Source organism: Chroicocephalus ridibundus, chromosome 3 (assembly GCF_963924245.1).
Source record: "Chroicocephalus ridibundus chromosome 3, bChrRid1.1, whole genome shotgun sequence".
Lineage (NCBI taxonomy): Eukaryota > Metazoa > Chordata > Aves > Charadriiformes > Laridae > Chroicocephalus > Chroicocephalus ridibundus.
In genome coordinates this window covers 113,351,598-113,369,200 of record NC_086286.1, presented here as the reverse complement: position 1 = coordinate 113,369,200, position 17,603 = coordinate 113,351,598, and the positions used below count along the sequence as shown (strand labels likewise).

The 17,603-nt window shown below is 42.3% G+C and overlaps 1 protein-coding gene across 2 annotated transcripts; it reads right to left on the bottom strand.

The window, feature by feature from the left end:
• Window positions 1–752: 752 nt before the first annotated feature.
• C3H2orf50 (chromosome 3 C2orf50 homolog) lies at window positions 753–16,041 on the bottom strand. 2 transcript variants are annotated; one of them, XM_063330478.1, is made up of 4 exons: window positions 15,955–16,041; window positions 6,369–6,512; window positions 4,606–4,645; window positions 753–3,965 (listed from the first exon to the last, which is right to left on the bottom strand). In XM_063330478.1, exons 1-4 carry the CDS (start codon window positions 16,011–16,013, stop codon window positions 3,774–3,776), a joined length of 435 nt encoding a protein of 144 aa, XP_063186548.1. In that variant the 5' UTR covers window positions 16,014–16,041; the 3' UTR covers window positions 753–3,773. The 2 variants fall into 2 exon arrangements, with proteins under 2 accessions (XP_063186548.1, XP_063186547.1); XM_063330477.1 differs by lacking the exon at window positions 15,955–16,041 and having other exon boundaries at window positions 6,369–7,123.
• Window positions 16,042–17,603: the final 1,562 nt, after the last annotated feature.

Here is a 17,603-nt window from a genome sequence, read left to right as displayed (position 1 = left end):
GACCTCAGATATTCCCAAAAGGTCTTTTCTGGAGGTTGCTGTACATGGTAGAGAGATACAAACTAACTTCAGAACCATTAAGATGGGTACCAGAGGAGGGCTAATTGCATTTCCAAGGAGGGTGTAATAAAAGAAAACAAGGTGTCCAGCTCTACACAGTGTTCCCATATCACATGGATTAGCAGATCTGTTCCACGTGGGAAACGTTTGTTCTCTAAACAGTCACTTTTCCCTTGGAGGCAGTTGTTCACATGTCATGCGCTTAAGAGTTGCTATTGATTTCAACGGGAAATAGGAATGAACTGGAGTTTTAGGGGTGAACAGAGCTACTCCTATCCAGTTCTTGCCCACTACTGTTTAGAGGCATTTCAATGGGCTTAATCAGAAAGTCAAAGTAGTAACTTAATTCCACATCAGAAGAGGCAGTACAGTTGTGGGTTGCTGTGGTCTTGCAACAAGGCAGAGAACTACGTTTTCCAAGGTTGCACACTTCGATGATTAAGCCAAAAACCCTTGCATATTTTGACTCCATTTCAGGTTACCTACAGACTTTCCTGTTGAGATCTATTGGACTGAAGTGACTTGCGCAAAAAGTACAGCTGAGAAGGAGTGCAGGAGTGTATAAGGGTCTTACTGTGCTGTATACATGTAATCACTGCACGTACCCACTGCAGGAGCCGCCTGGCATCTCAACGGGTGCTTGATCTGATTAAGAACACAATCAGGACTACACTTCAATTATTAAAGGCTTCCTGAAATTGTTGAAAGAAAATTAGCTATCATCTCCATCCATACACATGACATAATGACATGAATGTGCTGTTTGAGATGGGTTCTTACGCGGCTGTCGGGAGGGCACTAGTCAGTCACACTCTCAGATGTGCGTGATTAAAAGAGACACATCTAGACTTCGTGAAAAACATTTTCTAGATGAGTAGTTAGAAGAATTAGAAATATATTTTCTATAAAAAAAATAGGTGATTAATCTGTATTTTAGAGATGTAATCTATCTAAGCCTGGTGTGATTGAAATGGGATTTTTTAAAATTCTTTTTGAATGTGCTTGAAAAGTCACATTTGCAAAGTGTGTTCTGATTCCAGCAACTCTGGTGTAGATCAGAGAACTGGTGGAAAGCTTTTCAGATTATCATTAAATTTATACACTAAAAGGCAAACCCCATTAAATTTGTCATTTTTGATGGATGTGTGTGTTTAACCTTCAAAGGTGGAGATCCCTCAAGGAAACTATTCCAGTGCTGTGTTAGCCTTACCACTAACTTCCCAAAAAGTTAACAGGATTCTTCTGTGCTGGAATTTAAACCTGTTATTTTCACTCTTGCCTGCCACTCACGTGAAGTACAGATGATTCCTTTTCTCGTTCCAGAGCTGTATATGTATCTAAAGATTGCTATCCTCTTTGCAAACTTAATTTTCTTCTTCAGGTTAAATTTTAACAGTCTTTTTAATCTTTCCTCATAAGCACTACCTTCCTGTACTCCAGTTACCATCGTTGCTTCTCTAGGCTCTGCTTAGTGGCCCACACCTTCAGGGTAAGACATGGAAGGTCTTGTCCAAAACAAGACATGCACTGCTTAGACTATCCTCCTTCCCATCCACTCCAGTTTGAGTTTGCTGGCACTCTTCTGGTAGAGGGATTCACTGGATTCACAGACAGTAAAGAGTCATCAAGAACTTGGAATTATTTAACGTCCCTTGAAATGAAAAAGGAATTGTGTAACACTGCCTTGCTATAACTTAGCATTGTTTTCAGTGGATTACTTGGTGTGGAGTGAGTGCCATCTGGAGGTTAGGAAACACGGAGATTTGTATGCTTTCATGCCGAAAAACAAAATCCCTATGCTTTATAAATCAAATGTTCTTACATGAATAGGAGCTTGAGCCTAACAGATACTGAGCATCTGCCACTCCGTATAGTCTGTGACCCGTAGCAAGAGTTGAGGCTGCTCAGTATGTCTCTGGTAAGGCATGCTAGTGTAATGACTTTTCAGTATTACGCAATCACCAATAAATATTTAGCCTCTGAGTGGCCTCTGCAGTTTTTGGAAGCAGCTCTGGACAACACAGGGACAAGGAAAGGTTTGGTCTGCTCTCTCCTCTCCCTCTTTTAGATGTTGGAAGACAAATCAGTTCCTGGTGCAGTTTTCTGCTCAGAAGAGAGATCAGAAGGCATTTTGGCTGAACAAGAAGTTGTCTTTTTTGAAAAGTAGGTTCCCATTTGGCGTGTCTGAACGCAGTTGTCCACCAGAACTCATGTCTGCACAGAGTGGAATCAGACCTCCTCGCCTGGGCTGGTTGCAGGATGTGGTCATCCTTCTTCTCTAGGTAGCTTAGCTGTCATCTTGAAAGCCTTAATCCTCCACTTCTCACTGCGTTGAGGAAGCCAGGAGGAGAACTGCTTGGTGCCATGACTTCAGTGAGTGGGATTTGGCTCTTCTTTCCACAGTGTCTTTAGGGTTTTCCAGACACCACATGGATGTTGACAGTGATCACGCTGGTCCATACCACTCTTGTGCTTTTGAACTGCCTTCTGCTGTTGAAGTCTAATTGTAAAAATAGCCTTAGTTGCAAAGCATAAGTATACACATCTCCACCTCAGTCTGGTGAGGGATTGCAGCCTGCTGTATCAAGGCAATGCTAATGGCTTCTATGTTATCTGCACCTAGGGCTGAGCATAGCCCTACAGAAGCTACATACGGTTCAAAAGGCAGATAATGTATGTACAGTCCATCCTCTACGGCTTTTTCTCTACAGAACAGCAGGTCATAAAGTTTGCATCTATGTAATGAAGATGCACTAGTGAACAGACTTTAAGTATTGTGTTGATTTAGCTTGATGATGGTTTCCCTGGGCAACCACAGATTTTAGGAGCTATGAACCAGTTAAATTCAAGGTCAATGATCCTAAGTGTAAGAGAGGTTGTTGAGCTAATGCCCTTCAGAGCAAAATGTGAAAGCTTGCTTCCTTGTCAATGAGTTTCCATCAACTAAACCAGAAAAGAAGAGTAAGAGAGGGGAATTTGAGAGCAGTAAATCTAAAGTCAGAAAAATGGAAACTTGTGTGAAAAAATATCAGTTCTCCCTCCCTCAGCAGGGCAGGGTGAAAAAGCACAGAACACATCTCACGTGCCTTAAATTTTATTCTTTAGAGCAAGCTTAAACATGCAGATGACAGAGGTTGATGAATCCTTGGCTAACTACATGAAATGCAATGAGGTGCTGCATTTTATTGGGCTGACTTTCAGAACTGAAAATATGTTGTTGGGACTCATCTGAGCGGGTCTCCATTAATTGTTTATTTTCAGGAGATAAAAATTCATGAAGAAATTGTCTTTTGGCTGTAATCTTTCTGATGTTAGTTGCAACCTTACTGTAGACGTGCATGGGAAGATGGATGAGATCTGTCACGCTAACTCTCTGTATATGGCCCAGTCATAGAATCATAGAATCATAGGGTTGGAAGGGACCTCTGGAGATCATCTAGTCCAACCCCCCTGCCAGAGCAGGGTCACCTAGAGCAGGTTACACAGGAACATGTCCAGGCGGGTTTTGAATGTCAGTCACCCCAAATACAAAGAGGATTGTCTCCTACAGCATTGTTGGACAACATCCATCTTTGCTCTTGAAATAAAATCCATGCTAGACAGTAGTATTGGTCTCTCTGAGAAAAAGACTGAGGAATTTTTTTACACGCTGTGGAGTCTGTTGGCTAGAACCGTTCAACCTGCTTTGTTACTGTTCTATTTTTACTGAAGCACTAGGAAGGCTGGAGCTCACCCTCAAGTTTCCTCTTTCGTGTTCCACTATTGAAGAAGTAATCCATGTTTACCAGAGCCCTGCCAAGTTCAGAGTCCATTCGACTGCCAATCATTTGGTTGGTTGAGTTGGGAACTTTGCTTGAGAACACAGGCATATAGCTTGGCAGTGGCTTCTGCTCCTTTTTATTACCCTGGATGAGAAAAAGGCCATTAATAAGTTTTCAGAATTACATCCATCACTTGTTACAAAACTACAAGTTACTGAGATTTCTTATAATATCACCACTTTTGCTTTTGAAATTAGAATTTGAATGTACTTTAAAATGTCATACTGAAGGTACATGAAAGAGCTGAAGAAATAAAGTAGAACAATTGTTTTTTCCTGTCATCTTATGTGGGAATAGGATAACAGAGGGAAATGAATAATTTTCAAGTGTGTTGAATAAAGTGTCAGCTGGGACAAAAATTAGCTTGCTCTGGAATGGTCATGGTGGGAGGTTTTTTGTTTCTTTTTTAGTAAGTGGCTTCGATTTCAGCATGATGACATCTTACAAATTTTCTCGCAGGAAGTTGGTTCTTCTAGCACTTGTCTTTCTATGGAGTTGTTAATATTGAAACAGATTGAGCACACACACACGTGCTGTATTTCTTTGTGGCGTAGGTAGCAGATGAAAGGCACTTCACTTCTTTTTTATTTTTCCTAAAGATTTTAGTCTTAAAGCATTTGCCGATTATGCCTAAGTATGCTTCAATTTGAAACACCACCCTAGCTCAAATTGACGAAAACTAAAAAGAGCCTGGATTACTGTTGAATGTTTGTTCAAAACTTACCATTTGGTCATAGTCCTTTAGGAAGCTCCAGTTCTGGTACCTTGGAATAGAAGTAAAAAATGCAGTGTAAAATTTTCTCTCTTTAAATAAAATACTGATATTGGTCATATTTGAATGCCTATTTAACTTCTCAATTTGATACTTACAGCCCAGATCTTACACCTGCAAACTCTTTGTACTGAAACCTGTCTTTTCTGTGCTGAAGCCCAGGGCTTTCCTTATTCTCACGTACAGCTCATGCTACATGAGCAGTGGGGGTTTTTTGCTAAAGGAAGGCGAGGATAACATGTCCACAGGGTATTCCTTGTGCAAATGCAGATAGATTAGCAAAGTCCCGAGTCACTCTAGCAAACTTTTGTCCCATGCCTTGAGCAAGACACAGCTTCTTACTTTTTAAATGACCAGTATTCTGCCAGCAGAAGTCCCTGGTAGGAATTTCCAGAGCCATACTTCCTGCAGGCAAACACCCACGGGAGTATTTTATGCAGCTAGGCAGCTGTGCTAGGAGCAAATTGAGTCAGAAGACCTGAGTTTTGTTCTTCAGCTCTGTTCTATACCTGGTGTGGGGCTACAGGGCAAGTCCTTTGATTTTCTGTCCTTTGCTTTGCTCGTCTGTGCAGCACAGCCGCGTACCATGTGGAGCTGGGAGCACTGGATTTCTGTGCTGCATTTTTTTATCTTGCTATGCCAGCCGCTATTTGAATGTATCAGATTTGGGTGTTATTGGATGGTGCCAATTACTGAGAAATGCTTGGGTCTCCAAGCCATGACTATGTACCCCTGGGGGCAGGCACAGAGTCCCTCCTGCTGCCTTAGCTAGGGAATGGGCATGGAACATGAAGGGCCCCTTTGGGAAGAGTTTGAGCACACAACATTGGCCACCACGGCCTTGGCTTTGCGTGAGTCAGAGAGTCCTGGCCGTCAGCCTTTCCCTCAGGTATAAAGGAGCCAGACAGGAGTGCAAATGTGTCTCTGGGGAAGCTGTGATTTGTGTCTCCTCCAGAAGGCCGAGGAGGACAGGGATTTTCAGATCGTTTCTTTTCCCATTCTAAAAAATCCTGAGTGATGTCCTTCTTTCTCCTCCCTTTCCTTTAGCTTGGCTAGCGCACAGTCAGAACTGGATCTGATTTTACTTTTGCCAAGGATATTCTTCTAATAGGCATGCTCATGCTGTGTACTGAAGTATGAACGTAAACACTTATTCAAGATACGTAGCAGAGACAGGGAGGATCTTAATTTCAGGTTCCTTCAGGTCACTGGCATATACACAGTCAAAGCTGAGGTTGTATGTGTGCAGTTCAATCTGAAACACTCTGACAATGGGGCGTGTTCAGTAGATTTACAGATTGGGAATACAAAATCACGGTTTGGCAGAACACTCTGTTCAGCTTCCATTTCAGCCATTTCCAAGAATATGAGAAGAGGTGATAATATCAGTGTGTCTGCAATAAATTATAAAGGTTGGCACATTTGTATCTTCGTTGTGGAAATCTCTGTAAAGCTAAAAGATACTTAGCATGCAACTCTTTGCATCTTTTTTCACCTTAAACCCAGCATGCCAGGAGATACTAGCATAGATGTTGTCCAGTGAAGGGAAAGAGAGAGAATATAATCTTAGAAAGGAAGGTGTTAGGGTCTGATCCAAAGTCCCTGCAGAAGAAAATTTCCTTTGCTAGTGTAGGCTTTGGATCAAGCCCTAAGACTGTCAGGGAGCATCAGTACCGTTGTCAAGAAGAGGCATGAAATGGAACAAGTTGGCTTACCAGATTTTCCTTCCTTTCTGTTCAGCCTCCACAGCCTCTCTCCAGATCCTATCCTGTTGAACCTGGTCCTGCTGCAGTGCTGCCTGCTCGGCTGCCCGGGCCCGAGTAGCCGGTTGTGCAACGACAGCTCTTCTGGGTTGGGTGCTGCCGAGAGACACAGATGGAGCTGAGGCTGGTTGCCCCACAGGTGTGGTTGCTGGTTGCCAAGACCGAACCAAGTTATTTCTCCTGAATCCAGAACACTTTCCCAGCTTGTCCATTTCGAGACTTATTGTATCTCCAGTGTTGTTACGTATATTGATACCTGCAATTATTTGCACTTTCAAAGCTCTTTCTCTCCTAGCATTTTCTTTTAGCTGCTGATTTGGAGTGCTTTCAGAAAAGTAACGTGCACGGTAGCACTGACAGGCAGTGCTTGGCACTGTTTTACTTCCCTCATTTAATGCTCATTTCCTACCGCTTTATGGTGCTTCGTTGCTTTAACGCTGAAGGAGTTTTCATGGTAACAGCAATTTTGTAAGAAATGACTGTTACTGAAAGCCATCGGATCTCCAGCTTTAACCAGCAAACTCTCAGCTTAGGAGGCGATTACTGCTGCTTGCAGCTGCGACCACCCTCTATTAAAAATCCTCAGAACAATAAAGTCCGGTTCAGTAGCGAAGGGTGCTGTGATGGTTGCTGCTGAGTATATCAGGAGGACTTTTGTTGTGGTTATGTGGCAGAAGCAAAGTCTCCTGAAAGCTGCTGGTTCCCCTGGTGTGTTTACTGTCTCCCTTGGAAACAAGTCTGACTTGTGAATATTCACCAGAAAGGGGGCAGCCACCCAATTGGACAGCTGCTGGGGCCTTGAACTCTATGTGGGGCAGAGCTTGTTTGTTTAAAATAAGGTATTTCAATCAATCTGTGCTTTGAAAGCTCTTTCTTTTCAGATTTTAAAAAAATAGCAGCCAGAGATCATCAAAAGTCCCTTTTAAGTACTTAGAAATTTCTGCAGAAGGTATTAAGCAACTATGAGAAGTAGTTTTTAAGTAACTTTAAAGGGTTATTAGTATACAAAGTGAGAATTTTCAAAACGGTGTCCAAAATGTCAGTGTTTGTCTTTACAGTCAGCCTGTTGGGCTTTTATGGTATGAAGTCACTTCCACAAGTATTTGTGACCTTGCAGGAAAATGGAGTATTTTAAGTATAAATTTCCTCTGAAATTCTTGACTGACTTGTTTTTGAGTAGTGTGGATTAGCTCCAGATGAATTCTAGCCTCTTGCTTCATCTTCCTGGTAAATGAACTTTGAATCTACTTTTTTTAGGGGTTTTTTGGCAAACTTACTTGCAGTATTGGGAAATACGTACTGAATTTGGCAAATAATTTATTTTAAAATAGTTATAACTATACAACAATCCAAACATTTCATGTAGACATATTTGAGCAAGAAATACTTCTATATTTGGAAAAATCATTCTGACTTTGCAGAATAACGTAACTTAAGAGGAGGTAAACACCTCAAGTCACATTGTTTGCTTTGGGTTTGAATGACATTTTAGTAGACTGTTTGTTTGTTTGCTTGTTTTTCTGAGATAATTGAAACCTAAACAGTGTTTTTCATCTCTTTCAGCCAAAAAGCAAAAAAAGTCATGTATTCACACAGCATTATCATGAACTGAAGAAACGAACTGTTTGCCAACCTGGCTGGATAGTTGTCTCTGTTCCTCTCGTGGAATCTACTTATCCTGCTGCATTCATTCCAGGGTCCTCTCCAAGTTGGAGTGTGTGCAGCTGGTTGGAGAATGGGGTTTTAGCAGCATCTGACTGCTTTAAAAGGAAGCTGAGTCACATTTGGAAGACCCAATGCTCCTGATCAGGTCAGGAAAGAATCATGATGGGAAGTCTGTTCCTGTGCATGGAACACTTTTTAATTCTTGTTTACAAAGTTCGTGTGTTATTTTAATTCTAATCTTTCCTTCAAGTCAATTTCTGCAAATTAAACATCATAATAAATTATAAATGGCCATGGAGCTGAGTGCATAGCTTCCAAATGACTCCTCGTAGCCACTGAATAAACTGGATGAAAAGATTACAAGCAGGTCTTTCGAGTCTATGCCATTGAGTGGTGTCCGCAAAGATGCAGGGCCATGAAGTACCTCTCAGAACATCTTACTGGAAGTAAGTGAAGTGATAGGTTAAAGCCAAATCTGTTGGTCTGAGACCCCACAGCCTTAGAAAAGAAGGAAGTCTTAAGTGTTTAGGACTTCTTTAGGCTTTAAAGAAAAGTAAGCTATGACTTAATACATGCAGGTATTGGACACTTCAGTGTTCAGGCCATTTCTCTGGAAATAATAGAAGGGAGTGGGATCGTGGCTGTTTAAGTAAGTTGGGTTTTAAAAAATATTGTAATGATATGACTTTAAAATGTAGCTGCTGTTCCAAAAACAGATCACTAAGAGCTGATATTTTGAAAATGATCCCATTTTCTGTTGGGACCAGAAGTCATTAAGGGAGTGATTATGGACCGTTAAAGGACGTCAAGTGTTCTATGTGCAAGGATGAGTGCAAGGATGTTATTTTGGACATTACTTTAGATTCCTTACCGGATATACTAGTAGCCCATTACGCCTTTTACTAGATTAACAGCTCAGCAGAACTGCTGCAGATACTGAACTGTTTCCCCTCATATTACCAGCTGCCAGTTTAGCATTTTATTTGTTCATTACAACTTGGGGCATTTAAGCAGGGGCGCTCATTCGAATTGGTACGACTGGTTTACTGTGCACTTCTTTTCATCCTGTAGTAGAATAGATTGGTGTTTATTGTGGCTTCATGCAAGGCTTCATGCCATATGCGTCTATCTAAATTGATTATGGCGTCTTTATTTTTCTGTTTGGGGATGTGAAACTTGAAGAAAGTTTTGAGTGTCACTGTAGGAGATGGTGCCTTTGCTTAGGATTTTGTTTTGGGATTAGTTTATCCGACAAGCATGTTGGTGCCCACCATTCTGAGGAAGAACTTGACGGAGGTTAATCTTTTGTTGTTGCCAGTCAAGTGATGATATGTACTACGAATTCATCTGTGAAAAATATGTGAGTTACTTTCCCCTGTGAAAGGAAAAAATGTCTAGAGAGGCTTTTTATGGAGGAAAAAGTTCGGGTGTTTAGACAAACCATTTTTATTTGACCACAAGAGGGTATTGCAGTATCAGTTATGCAAGACTTGAGCTAATGTTTGACTTTATATGCACTGCCTTATTTTTAAAATACACGTTTCTGGAAATTGATTATTTATACTAAGCAGGAGTTAAGAAAATTAGGTTTTGTATGCCAGTATTTGATGTCCTGGTACAGAGGCAATTTCTGAACTGTTTTTTCTAAAAACGGTTTTGTTTTTTATAGTAACAAGCTTCTTGAAGCATGAGAAGTTCTCATTGATTTCACTGGAAGAAAGGGACTGAAGAGGCTTATTCCAAAACACTGAAAAATGTCATGGAAATTGCTTGGTTAAATGCGCGAATACAACAGTTACAGAAGGGAAATGATAACAGGAGATGAACGTGTTGCTGCTTTCGTTGGAAGTGCATGTTGGTCCAGGATGGATGCTGTCAAAGTCAGCGAGACTGATCTGATTTTCCCATGTGGTCCTACTTGCAGGAATAAGGTTGAAATTTTTTTAAGCTCGTTTGTGTTTCCCAGATTTCCCCTTTACATCCAAGTCTTCTACAGTATTTTCTAGCAGTTTTTTCCTAAGTCAATACTGTGTTGGGATACTTTGCTTCAAAAGTTATGTCTTCTAAACTTTAAGGACAGTGCTGCCAAATGTTCATGCTATGTTTTGTATAGTTCAGACCTTGGAAGAGGGAGCTAGAAGGATTTCTGGATTCTCACACTCCTAGATCTGCTGCTCAATGTAGGAGAAGACACATGGTATGCCTACCTGTCTCTCAATAAGCCCACCTGTCAAAGCAGAAGGAACGCAGCCATATCAAATTGTTTGCGAAGAAAAAATTTACAAGGGGTCTGATAGTGATTTGGTGGACAGGAAAGCAATTTTCATATGAGAAAGTTTGTGTTTGTAAGATATTGCAGGGATTTAAGGCACACACACATTTAAAAACACAGGTGCAGTGTCTATGTCATGTTTGAATAAGAGGCAGGAGGAAGGTCATCAGCTGGAGGAGAAGGAAGCTCTAGACAGCAGCTTTTCAGAGCAGATGACCATTTGGAATATCTCTGCCATTTCACGTATGAGATGGAGACCCCCATGTAAATCTTCTGGTATGAGCAGTGTCGCCTGCCTCTGAGTAGTGACATTTGTGTTGTCATCATCACCTACCTCAAATGAAACAAGATCAGTCAAGTCAGTCAAGACTGCAGGTTGGAATTGGTCACGGTGGCGGTTAGCAGAGCAGAGTGTGAGATGATCGGTGAGAGGACACTGAGCACCCAGCGGAGAAGTAACGGATGGCAGAGCATTGCTGCGGTGCTTTCTCACCGGCCCTGGATGCTAACCGGCAAGGGTCCTAGAAAGCCTGGAAGCGACAGATCCTGCCAAGCTGTGACTTGATCTGGCAGGAGCAGGGGGCCTTGAGTCGCTGCATGCAGCCAAAATGGGACTGAATCCTGCAAACCGCCAGTTTGGAGTAAAACCCCTTCTAAACAAAGAAAACGTAGCGACTTCGTTAAGGGCCTCATTTTTTAAGTTTTGCTGTATCTTTGATACAAAAATATAAACTTCTTTCTTGTCATAATGGAGTTCTGCCGAGAGAGCCTGGCAAGTTGAGCGTCTGTTGCGTCGGCAGCGCACAAATACCACTGAAGGGAATGTCTGCTTCCAGTGACACAGAGTCTGACACTTCAAAATAAAATCAAAGCTGTAACGCAGACTGTAAGAAATCTGTTGTGATTTTTTTTGTCCCCTTCTTTTAATACAAATTCCAGTGTTCCAAAATATGTTAGCTACTGATATGCAGTTTGCTTTATTTGAAACAAAAATTATTTCTTTGAAAAAAAAATAAATTATTGAATATTAAACAGCAGCTATTCCATATAATATGCAGGCCTGTTGTGTTAGAGTCTTCTGCTTAAACCTGCCGCCTAAGCAAGACGATGGGATTTCGGGGAGGGACCACTGCAGGGCTGGTGTGTGAGTAGGGATGTTTGGAAGTATCTGGTTTGAGGAGAAAGAACTATAAGAAGTGTTCCTCACTGTCTGAGTCTTACGAATGTTTTCAGTTGGTATTTCACATAATTTCGGTCTTAGGGGAGGCTAGATCCTCTCGAGAAGTGCAATATTGCGTGGACAACCGAAGTTGTGTTTGTTCATCAGAGTTGTTCAAGTCACATCCTCACCACGGCAGGGAGCTCTGGTGACTGCATAGTGGAGCCTGGCTTTATTCTCTTCATCCTCGCTGTTTTCTTGCACAGTTCATTAACAGGTCTGAGAGAATTTCAGTGAATAAAGTGATTAAGTACTTCTGAAAAGGTTGTGCTTCGTACTGCTTAAGTACCTAAGGCAGCAGTTTGCCCTCTGAAGTCTGGCATAGCCCTGCTTTTCTGCGCTCCCGTAGTGTGCAGCTGTTAATAGTATCAGCTTACAGGTCAGCTTAGAACAGCTGAGGAGAAGCTGCTTCACAAATACTAGAGATGCAGTTTTCTCCCTCTGCTGCCTGGGGCACTGTAATACTTACAGAAGCATTTTGTCCCGTGAATTACAATATTCCAGGTGTATATCACTATATATTTCAATGCTCAAGACGCTGTTATTTTTTGGATTATTCTTTGTTTCTTAGCTATTTCCTCCAGCAGCTAAGAGTCTATTTGTTGATCTGCACTTTAATACACTAAATGTTTCATCTACCGTCTACCGAATACCGTCATCACCGTATTCAGAAAGGACAGGAACTTTCTGTTTTGATGTGAGATACCAAACATTTTCTGCTGCAGGTTAGGCAAAGTTTTCAAATTAGGGTGCCGGATATTGGTTTTAAATTGTATCTCTGGCTATTAAATGAAAGGGACCTGTTTTTTCAAACTTTCTTGACCTTTGCAAGTCCTGCTGGCTGAGAATTGAGCTACTTCCTTTTCATTTATTTCAAGGTAAGTGTCAGAGTCTGAAATTGGGAAGCCTTGTCTGAACGTGTCAATCACAAGCTTTATCTGTTTTTCAGCAAAGCTTTTAGCATCTTCATTGCAGCTTTCCATTAGTAGGTTTCCTTCTTAAATGTAGAAGCTGGTGTTAAATCACACTTCAGGCTGGTGTTTGGCCAACTCTGACTGTTGGGGATTAGAAGGAAGTTCTTCCTAAAGGCAGGATGCTCCCATAACTGGATGTAGGGAGTTTTATGCATAGCCTTTTCTTTGATACACTACAACCTGGTGGCAAGTTACCTGAGATCACAGGAGAATTTGGGTTTGAAGGGACCTCAGGAGGTCTCCAGCCTGACCTGCTCCTCAGAGAAGAGTCAGCTCTGACACCAGACCAGCCGCTCAAGGCTTTGTGCCATCGGTCTTGAAAGCCGCCAAGGATGGAGACTGAACAACCTTTTTGGGCAACGAATGTCACTGTTTGGCTAGCCTCCTGATGAAGAAGTTTTGCCTTATATACAGTCAGAACCTCTCTTGTTTGAACTTGTGCCAATTTTATTTCATCCTCCCACTGGGTACCGCTGTAAGCAGCCTGGCTGTGTCTTTCCAATAGTCCAAAGTCTCTCCTTGCAGGTACTGGGAGACTTCTCCGGGGTCTCCCCACAGCCTTCCCTGCTCCAGGCTGAGCAGGATTTGATCACTGGTCGCATTACCTGTGCTACGCGGATTTGTCAGATGTTTACCTAACTCGTTCCGTTCTCCGTCCCTGCCCGATTTGACCACATAACACTCAGGCTCGATGAGACAGATGCCCCATGAGACCTAGAAAAGAAAGTAACAGAGTGTACTGGGAGAGCACAGTCCGTTTTGCCGTTCTTTTCTTGGATCACCTGCACTGCTCCCTGGTTCAGCTCAGCCTTATTCCTTCTACGGTTGTAGAGAGCTGCTTTGTTTTGCTATGGAGCTGGAAACTTTTGCTCCCTGAAGAAATGGACAGCCAGAACAATGTGAAATCCTCCTGCATGTATTTGGAGCTTTGTATTTTTAGCTCAATTGTGCAACAGTTTACATGTGAATACTCAAACAGTAAGGCAAAAATGAAAGGAAAACAGCTGCGTCCCGAGACCTTGTGGCCAGAGCAGCCAAACAGACTTTGAACAGCTTTCAGACCGGACTTTTATTATACCAGATGCTTCATTAAAGATCCTGCTGCGGTTTAATGAAGAGAATGAGAGCCTGGCTCTCGGGATAGGCTATGTTACAGTTTTCAGGACAGGTCCCAGTTTTTAGGAAAGCTTTTCTTTAGGTTACTGCTTAAGTTTAGAAAGCTTTCAAAGCAGCAGACAGCTATGCAATTAAAGATACAGTTGCAGAATTAGGATAAAATCCTACTTCCTTACAACTGACCACTTAGTGAAAAAAGGGCAAGACTTTGTCCTACTTTTTGTGTGAATTATGCACATAATCTGCACACATGCAGTATGATGATTATGTATCTCTTTAAAAATCCATCTTTGATCGCAGTGCTGACAGAAGTGCACCTGCCAGCCGCTGCCATTTACATATCATAAAAAACTTCAGTTTTCAGATTGCGGAAAATTGTTCACCTGTTCAACCTGAAATATTCATCTTGAAATACAGTGAGATCAGTGAATCTTTGATGAATGAGAAGCAGGGTTTCCAAAATGCTTCCAGGATTTGGAGTCCCAGGACAGAGAGCAGAGTAAAACCAGCAGCCTAACAGCATGGAGAACCCCGTGTCAGGTGAGGTCTCCTACAGCTTCCAGCATTCCTGCTGCTGAAGAGCAGGAATCTCAAAGCTCTGCGATATTGGACTACCCGCATCCTTGGTTTCTGGTCAGACCATTCAAGGCTTCCATATGTTTTTTAAAAGAGTGGAAAAGACAGCAATCAAGATAGGGATATTCAGATGTGCTTTTTCATTCTCGATGATCTGCTGCAGCATTCCAGGTCATTGGTAGTTTAAATCATGAAGAGAGCATGCTGCAAGTCTTGGTTCTTGTCTGCTGGGCATGCTAAGGATCCTTTAAATGTATTCTAAATTGTTTAAGATTGACTAACCTGTGCAAAATTAGTTGGATCAGTTGAGTTAGTCACAGACAGAGGCATCTACTGCCATGTAGAAAGTCCTAGGATACTTGAGAAATCCATGCAGGGCCAGCAGATCCATAGCAAATCTGCAGGAGACCCATGTCTTTCTACGACAGCAGGAGGGAAAGGCAGGAACATCTGTCTGTCAGATGGCACTGGGTGACTATGGGTGCCTCAATCTTCACCTCTGACATACGGTTAAGTGTGTTTTTCAAGCAAGTCTCCCAGTCATCTCTACGTACTGTATTTTGGGTTGTGCCACAGGGTGGTCTTGGGACACGCAGGCTGTGGGGACTGCTGGGTTGCTGCTGGGGAGGCTGAGCTGCCCCCGCTCTCCAGCTGCTCGTGGGCTTTAGTGCTGAGGACCAGGAAAGAGCAGGCAGCCCCTGGCCCGCAGGGTGGATTAAACGTCCCTGTGAGTCCTTAACAACAGTCGGCTTCACTCCACAGCCCCACACTGCCTGCTGTTGCAGGTATGTTCCCTACACCTCCATTACCTGTAAGGATGGTGGAGATACCCCCGTGGTGTCTTACATGCAGATGTTGAAAATGAGATTTCTTAATAGGAGAGAAAGGTATAACTACACCTATGCTAAGAAAATAGTGCCTGGCCCCGCCCTCTGGGTGGGAATTGGAAGCATTCCCCACCTTAGTGGAAGAACTTTATTATTAAGTGATTGCATTATATTGCATGATATTTTCTGTTACTGATCTGCTGTTTAAAAAGGGACTTACCCAGGAGTAAAGGGAGAAGCTGGGTGGGGGACTTTGTAGGAAAATAACTTGAATTTCCAGTCTTGTGTTAGAGTATGTGTTTTTTCTCTATTTGAGATGGTTTTTATTCCTAATTCCAGCCATTTTTCTTTCATAAGAGTTTTGTTTATATACTCGAACCTGACAATTGGAGGATTAAGGATGTGTTTGGACTGATTTTTGCAAGTCTGATTATGCAAACCACCTATGCCGTTAGCATAAAACAAAAAGCAGAAACTTTCTTATGCTTGTAGTTCCAGCGGGAGAGCAGTTCACAGGAGCTAGAAATTTTGCTGGTGAATGAGAATATCCATTTTGGAAATAGCCTGCACTAGCTCCCTAGTTATAATGGTGCCACGCTCTTGCAAAAGGCTAATTTAGGGATTTTGCAAGAAGCATCTCTGTGCTGTATCTGTTTGCCCTGTGCCTGTTCCCATTCCTCCAGGGCCTCATTAACTTGCCGTAATGTGACTGTTCACCTGGGCGGCATACCTTAACTTGCACCAACCTACCGTTTTGCAAGAGGACTAGAAAACAGCAACAGTGACAGCAGACTTTTCAAACTGCTGCTTCTTTTTAAAGCTTTCCTCACAAAATACAGATTAAAATACCATTTTTAACTTAAAAAGAACATCTTGCTTTTCTGCCTACCTTTGTTTATGGTGAGCGTTCCAACTCATTTCCTTCGAATAAGGACTCCTCAGTGCCATGATGTGTGACGGCTGCTTTACTTCATATGTTCTGTTTTATGGACTCCACTATTGGTACGGTTGTTAGCTGGGAGAAGTAAATAGACTTTGAGCAAAAGATCACACCATAGCAACCCTCCGCTTCTGTTTACAGTTCAAATAAACGTCTGTGCCCTGCAAATTTATGGCCTGAGGAATTTTCTAAACCAGTACGCTAATTGGTTTAATAACAAAAGGATTAATGCAGATAAGTTGAAGACAAATTTGCGCGCAATATTTAAATGGTGAATAATTTTATTTTTTTACAAGCTGCCAGTAAGTAATGTATCACAGCCACTCAGCAGGGAGAGAGTATTTTTTGACTTATTTATCATATGAGAAAGTGCATGACAGTTCTGAGGGAGAGATTCATGAACGCACTCAGCAGAACGAGTTCTCCCATTAAAATCAATATTAAAACTTCCTTTGTTTATGGGAGCAATTCTTTGTATGTTTTGAAAAACTGTGGGTTTATCACTTCCTTACTTTTTGGTTAAAGAAGTAACTTTTACGCAAGCAAAACTTCTGTTGACTGGGCTGAACGTTTTGCTCAAAAATGCTGGTGGAATAAGCTATGTGCCGCTGAAAATCCTGGCTGCAGGGGGATTTTAGGCCTTTAAAGGATATGCCAGGAAAGGACATTTTTTCCTTTCTGCAACTGATACTAAGACACTGTTGCTAGCGGTGCTTTGGGTTGGTTTTTTTTTAATATGCAAATTGGCAAGATTTTGGCCCAAAGGGTAATAATTCCTTAGAGATGTCACCCATACGTGTCGGTCCTTCAGCCTTTATACTTGGCCAGTGGTGCAGAAAACGTGGTCAGGGGAAGGGTGCGTCTGGGGTGGAGTCACCATTTTGGAGGGTGGTGTATCTGGTGAGGCCCCCCTGGGTTTTGGCATGGAGAATGGCTGGAGAAGCTGATTTGGAGGCAGGGCAGGGTTACGTATGCGATGATGTTCTTCTGATTTGCTTCCTGCTCATGTCTGTGTGTGCTACGGGATATCTACGTTTTAATTTAAATACAAATGTGGTATCTGGCCAGCTGGTGGCATAGCTTCTCGTGATATCACTGGACAAACGAAGCATGCGTAATCCCAACCAAAACTGGGCCAACCAGCGGGTCCAGTGGTTGTGAGCTGGGTTCACTGTTCAAAAAATGGTTGCTTTAGCGCAAGAAGCTGTGTTGCAGTTCTGTTTGGTGCTCTTAAGCACCGTGCTAAAGGCAGCAATGTGCCATTGCACAGTCAGAATTTAAAAATATCATCTAAGTAGCAAATCTACCATTTATGATCCTCAAATGAACCAGATGAATTGTACCTTGTAGAATATTATTTTATCTCTTCTGTATTGGGGTGAAGAACTGAGGGTCAGGAACAACCCTGGAATTCATTCTGGACAGCGTATACAGTGAAGGAACTATGTACATAAGAACCAGGGGCCACCAGGTATAGGATACCCTATATCTGCACACCCGAATGAGCTCAGCAGAGCGGGGTCACTTTTTAGGCTGAGGATGCTGGGCGCAGTGTATCTCTGTGCGGACTGGGGATACTGGCTGATACTGGAGAGGTG

Excerpts from the sequence above, each read along its gene's own strand:
- C3H2orf50 (XM_063330477.1), bottom strand. The coding sequence starts at position 6,628 with ATGGACAAGCTGGGAAAGTGTTCTGGATTCAGGAGAAATAACTTGGTT. Across the intron at positions 4,646-6,368 it reads CAGAAAGGAAGGAAAATCTG|GTACCAGAACTGGAGCTTCC; the intron begins GTAAGCCAACTT and ends TTCTATTCCAAG. Across the intron at positions 3,966-4,605 it reads TAAAGGACTATGACCAAATG|GGTAATAAAAAGGAGCAGAA; the intron begins GTAAGTTTTGAA and ends TTTCTCATCCAG.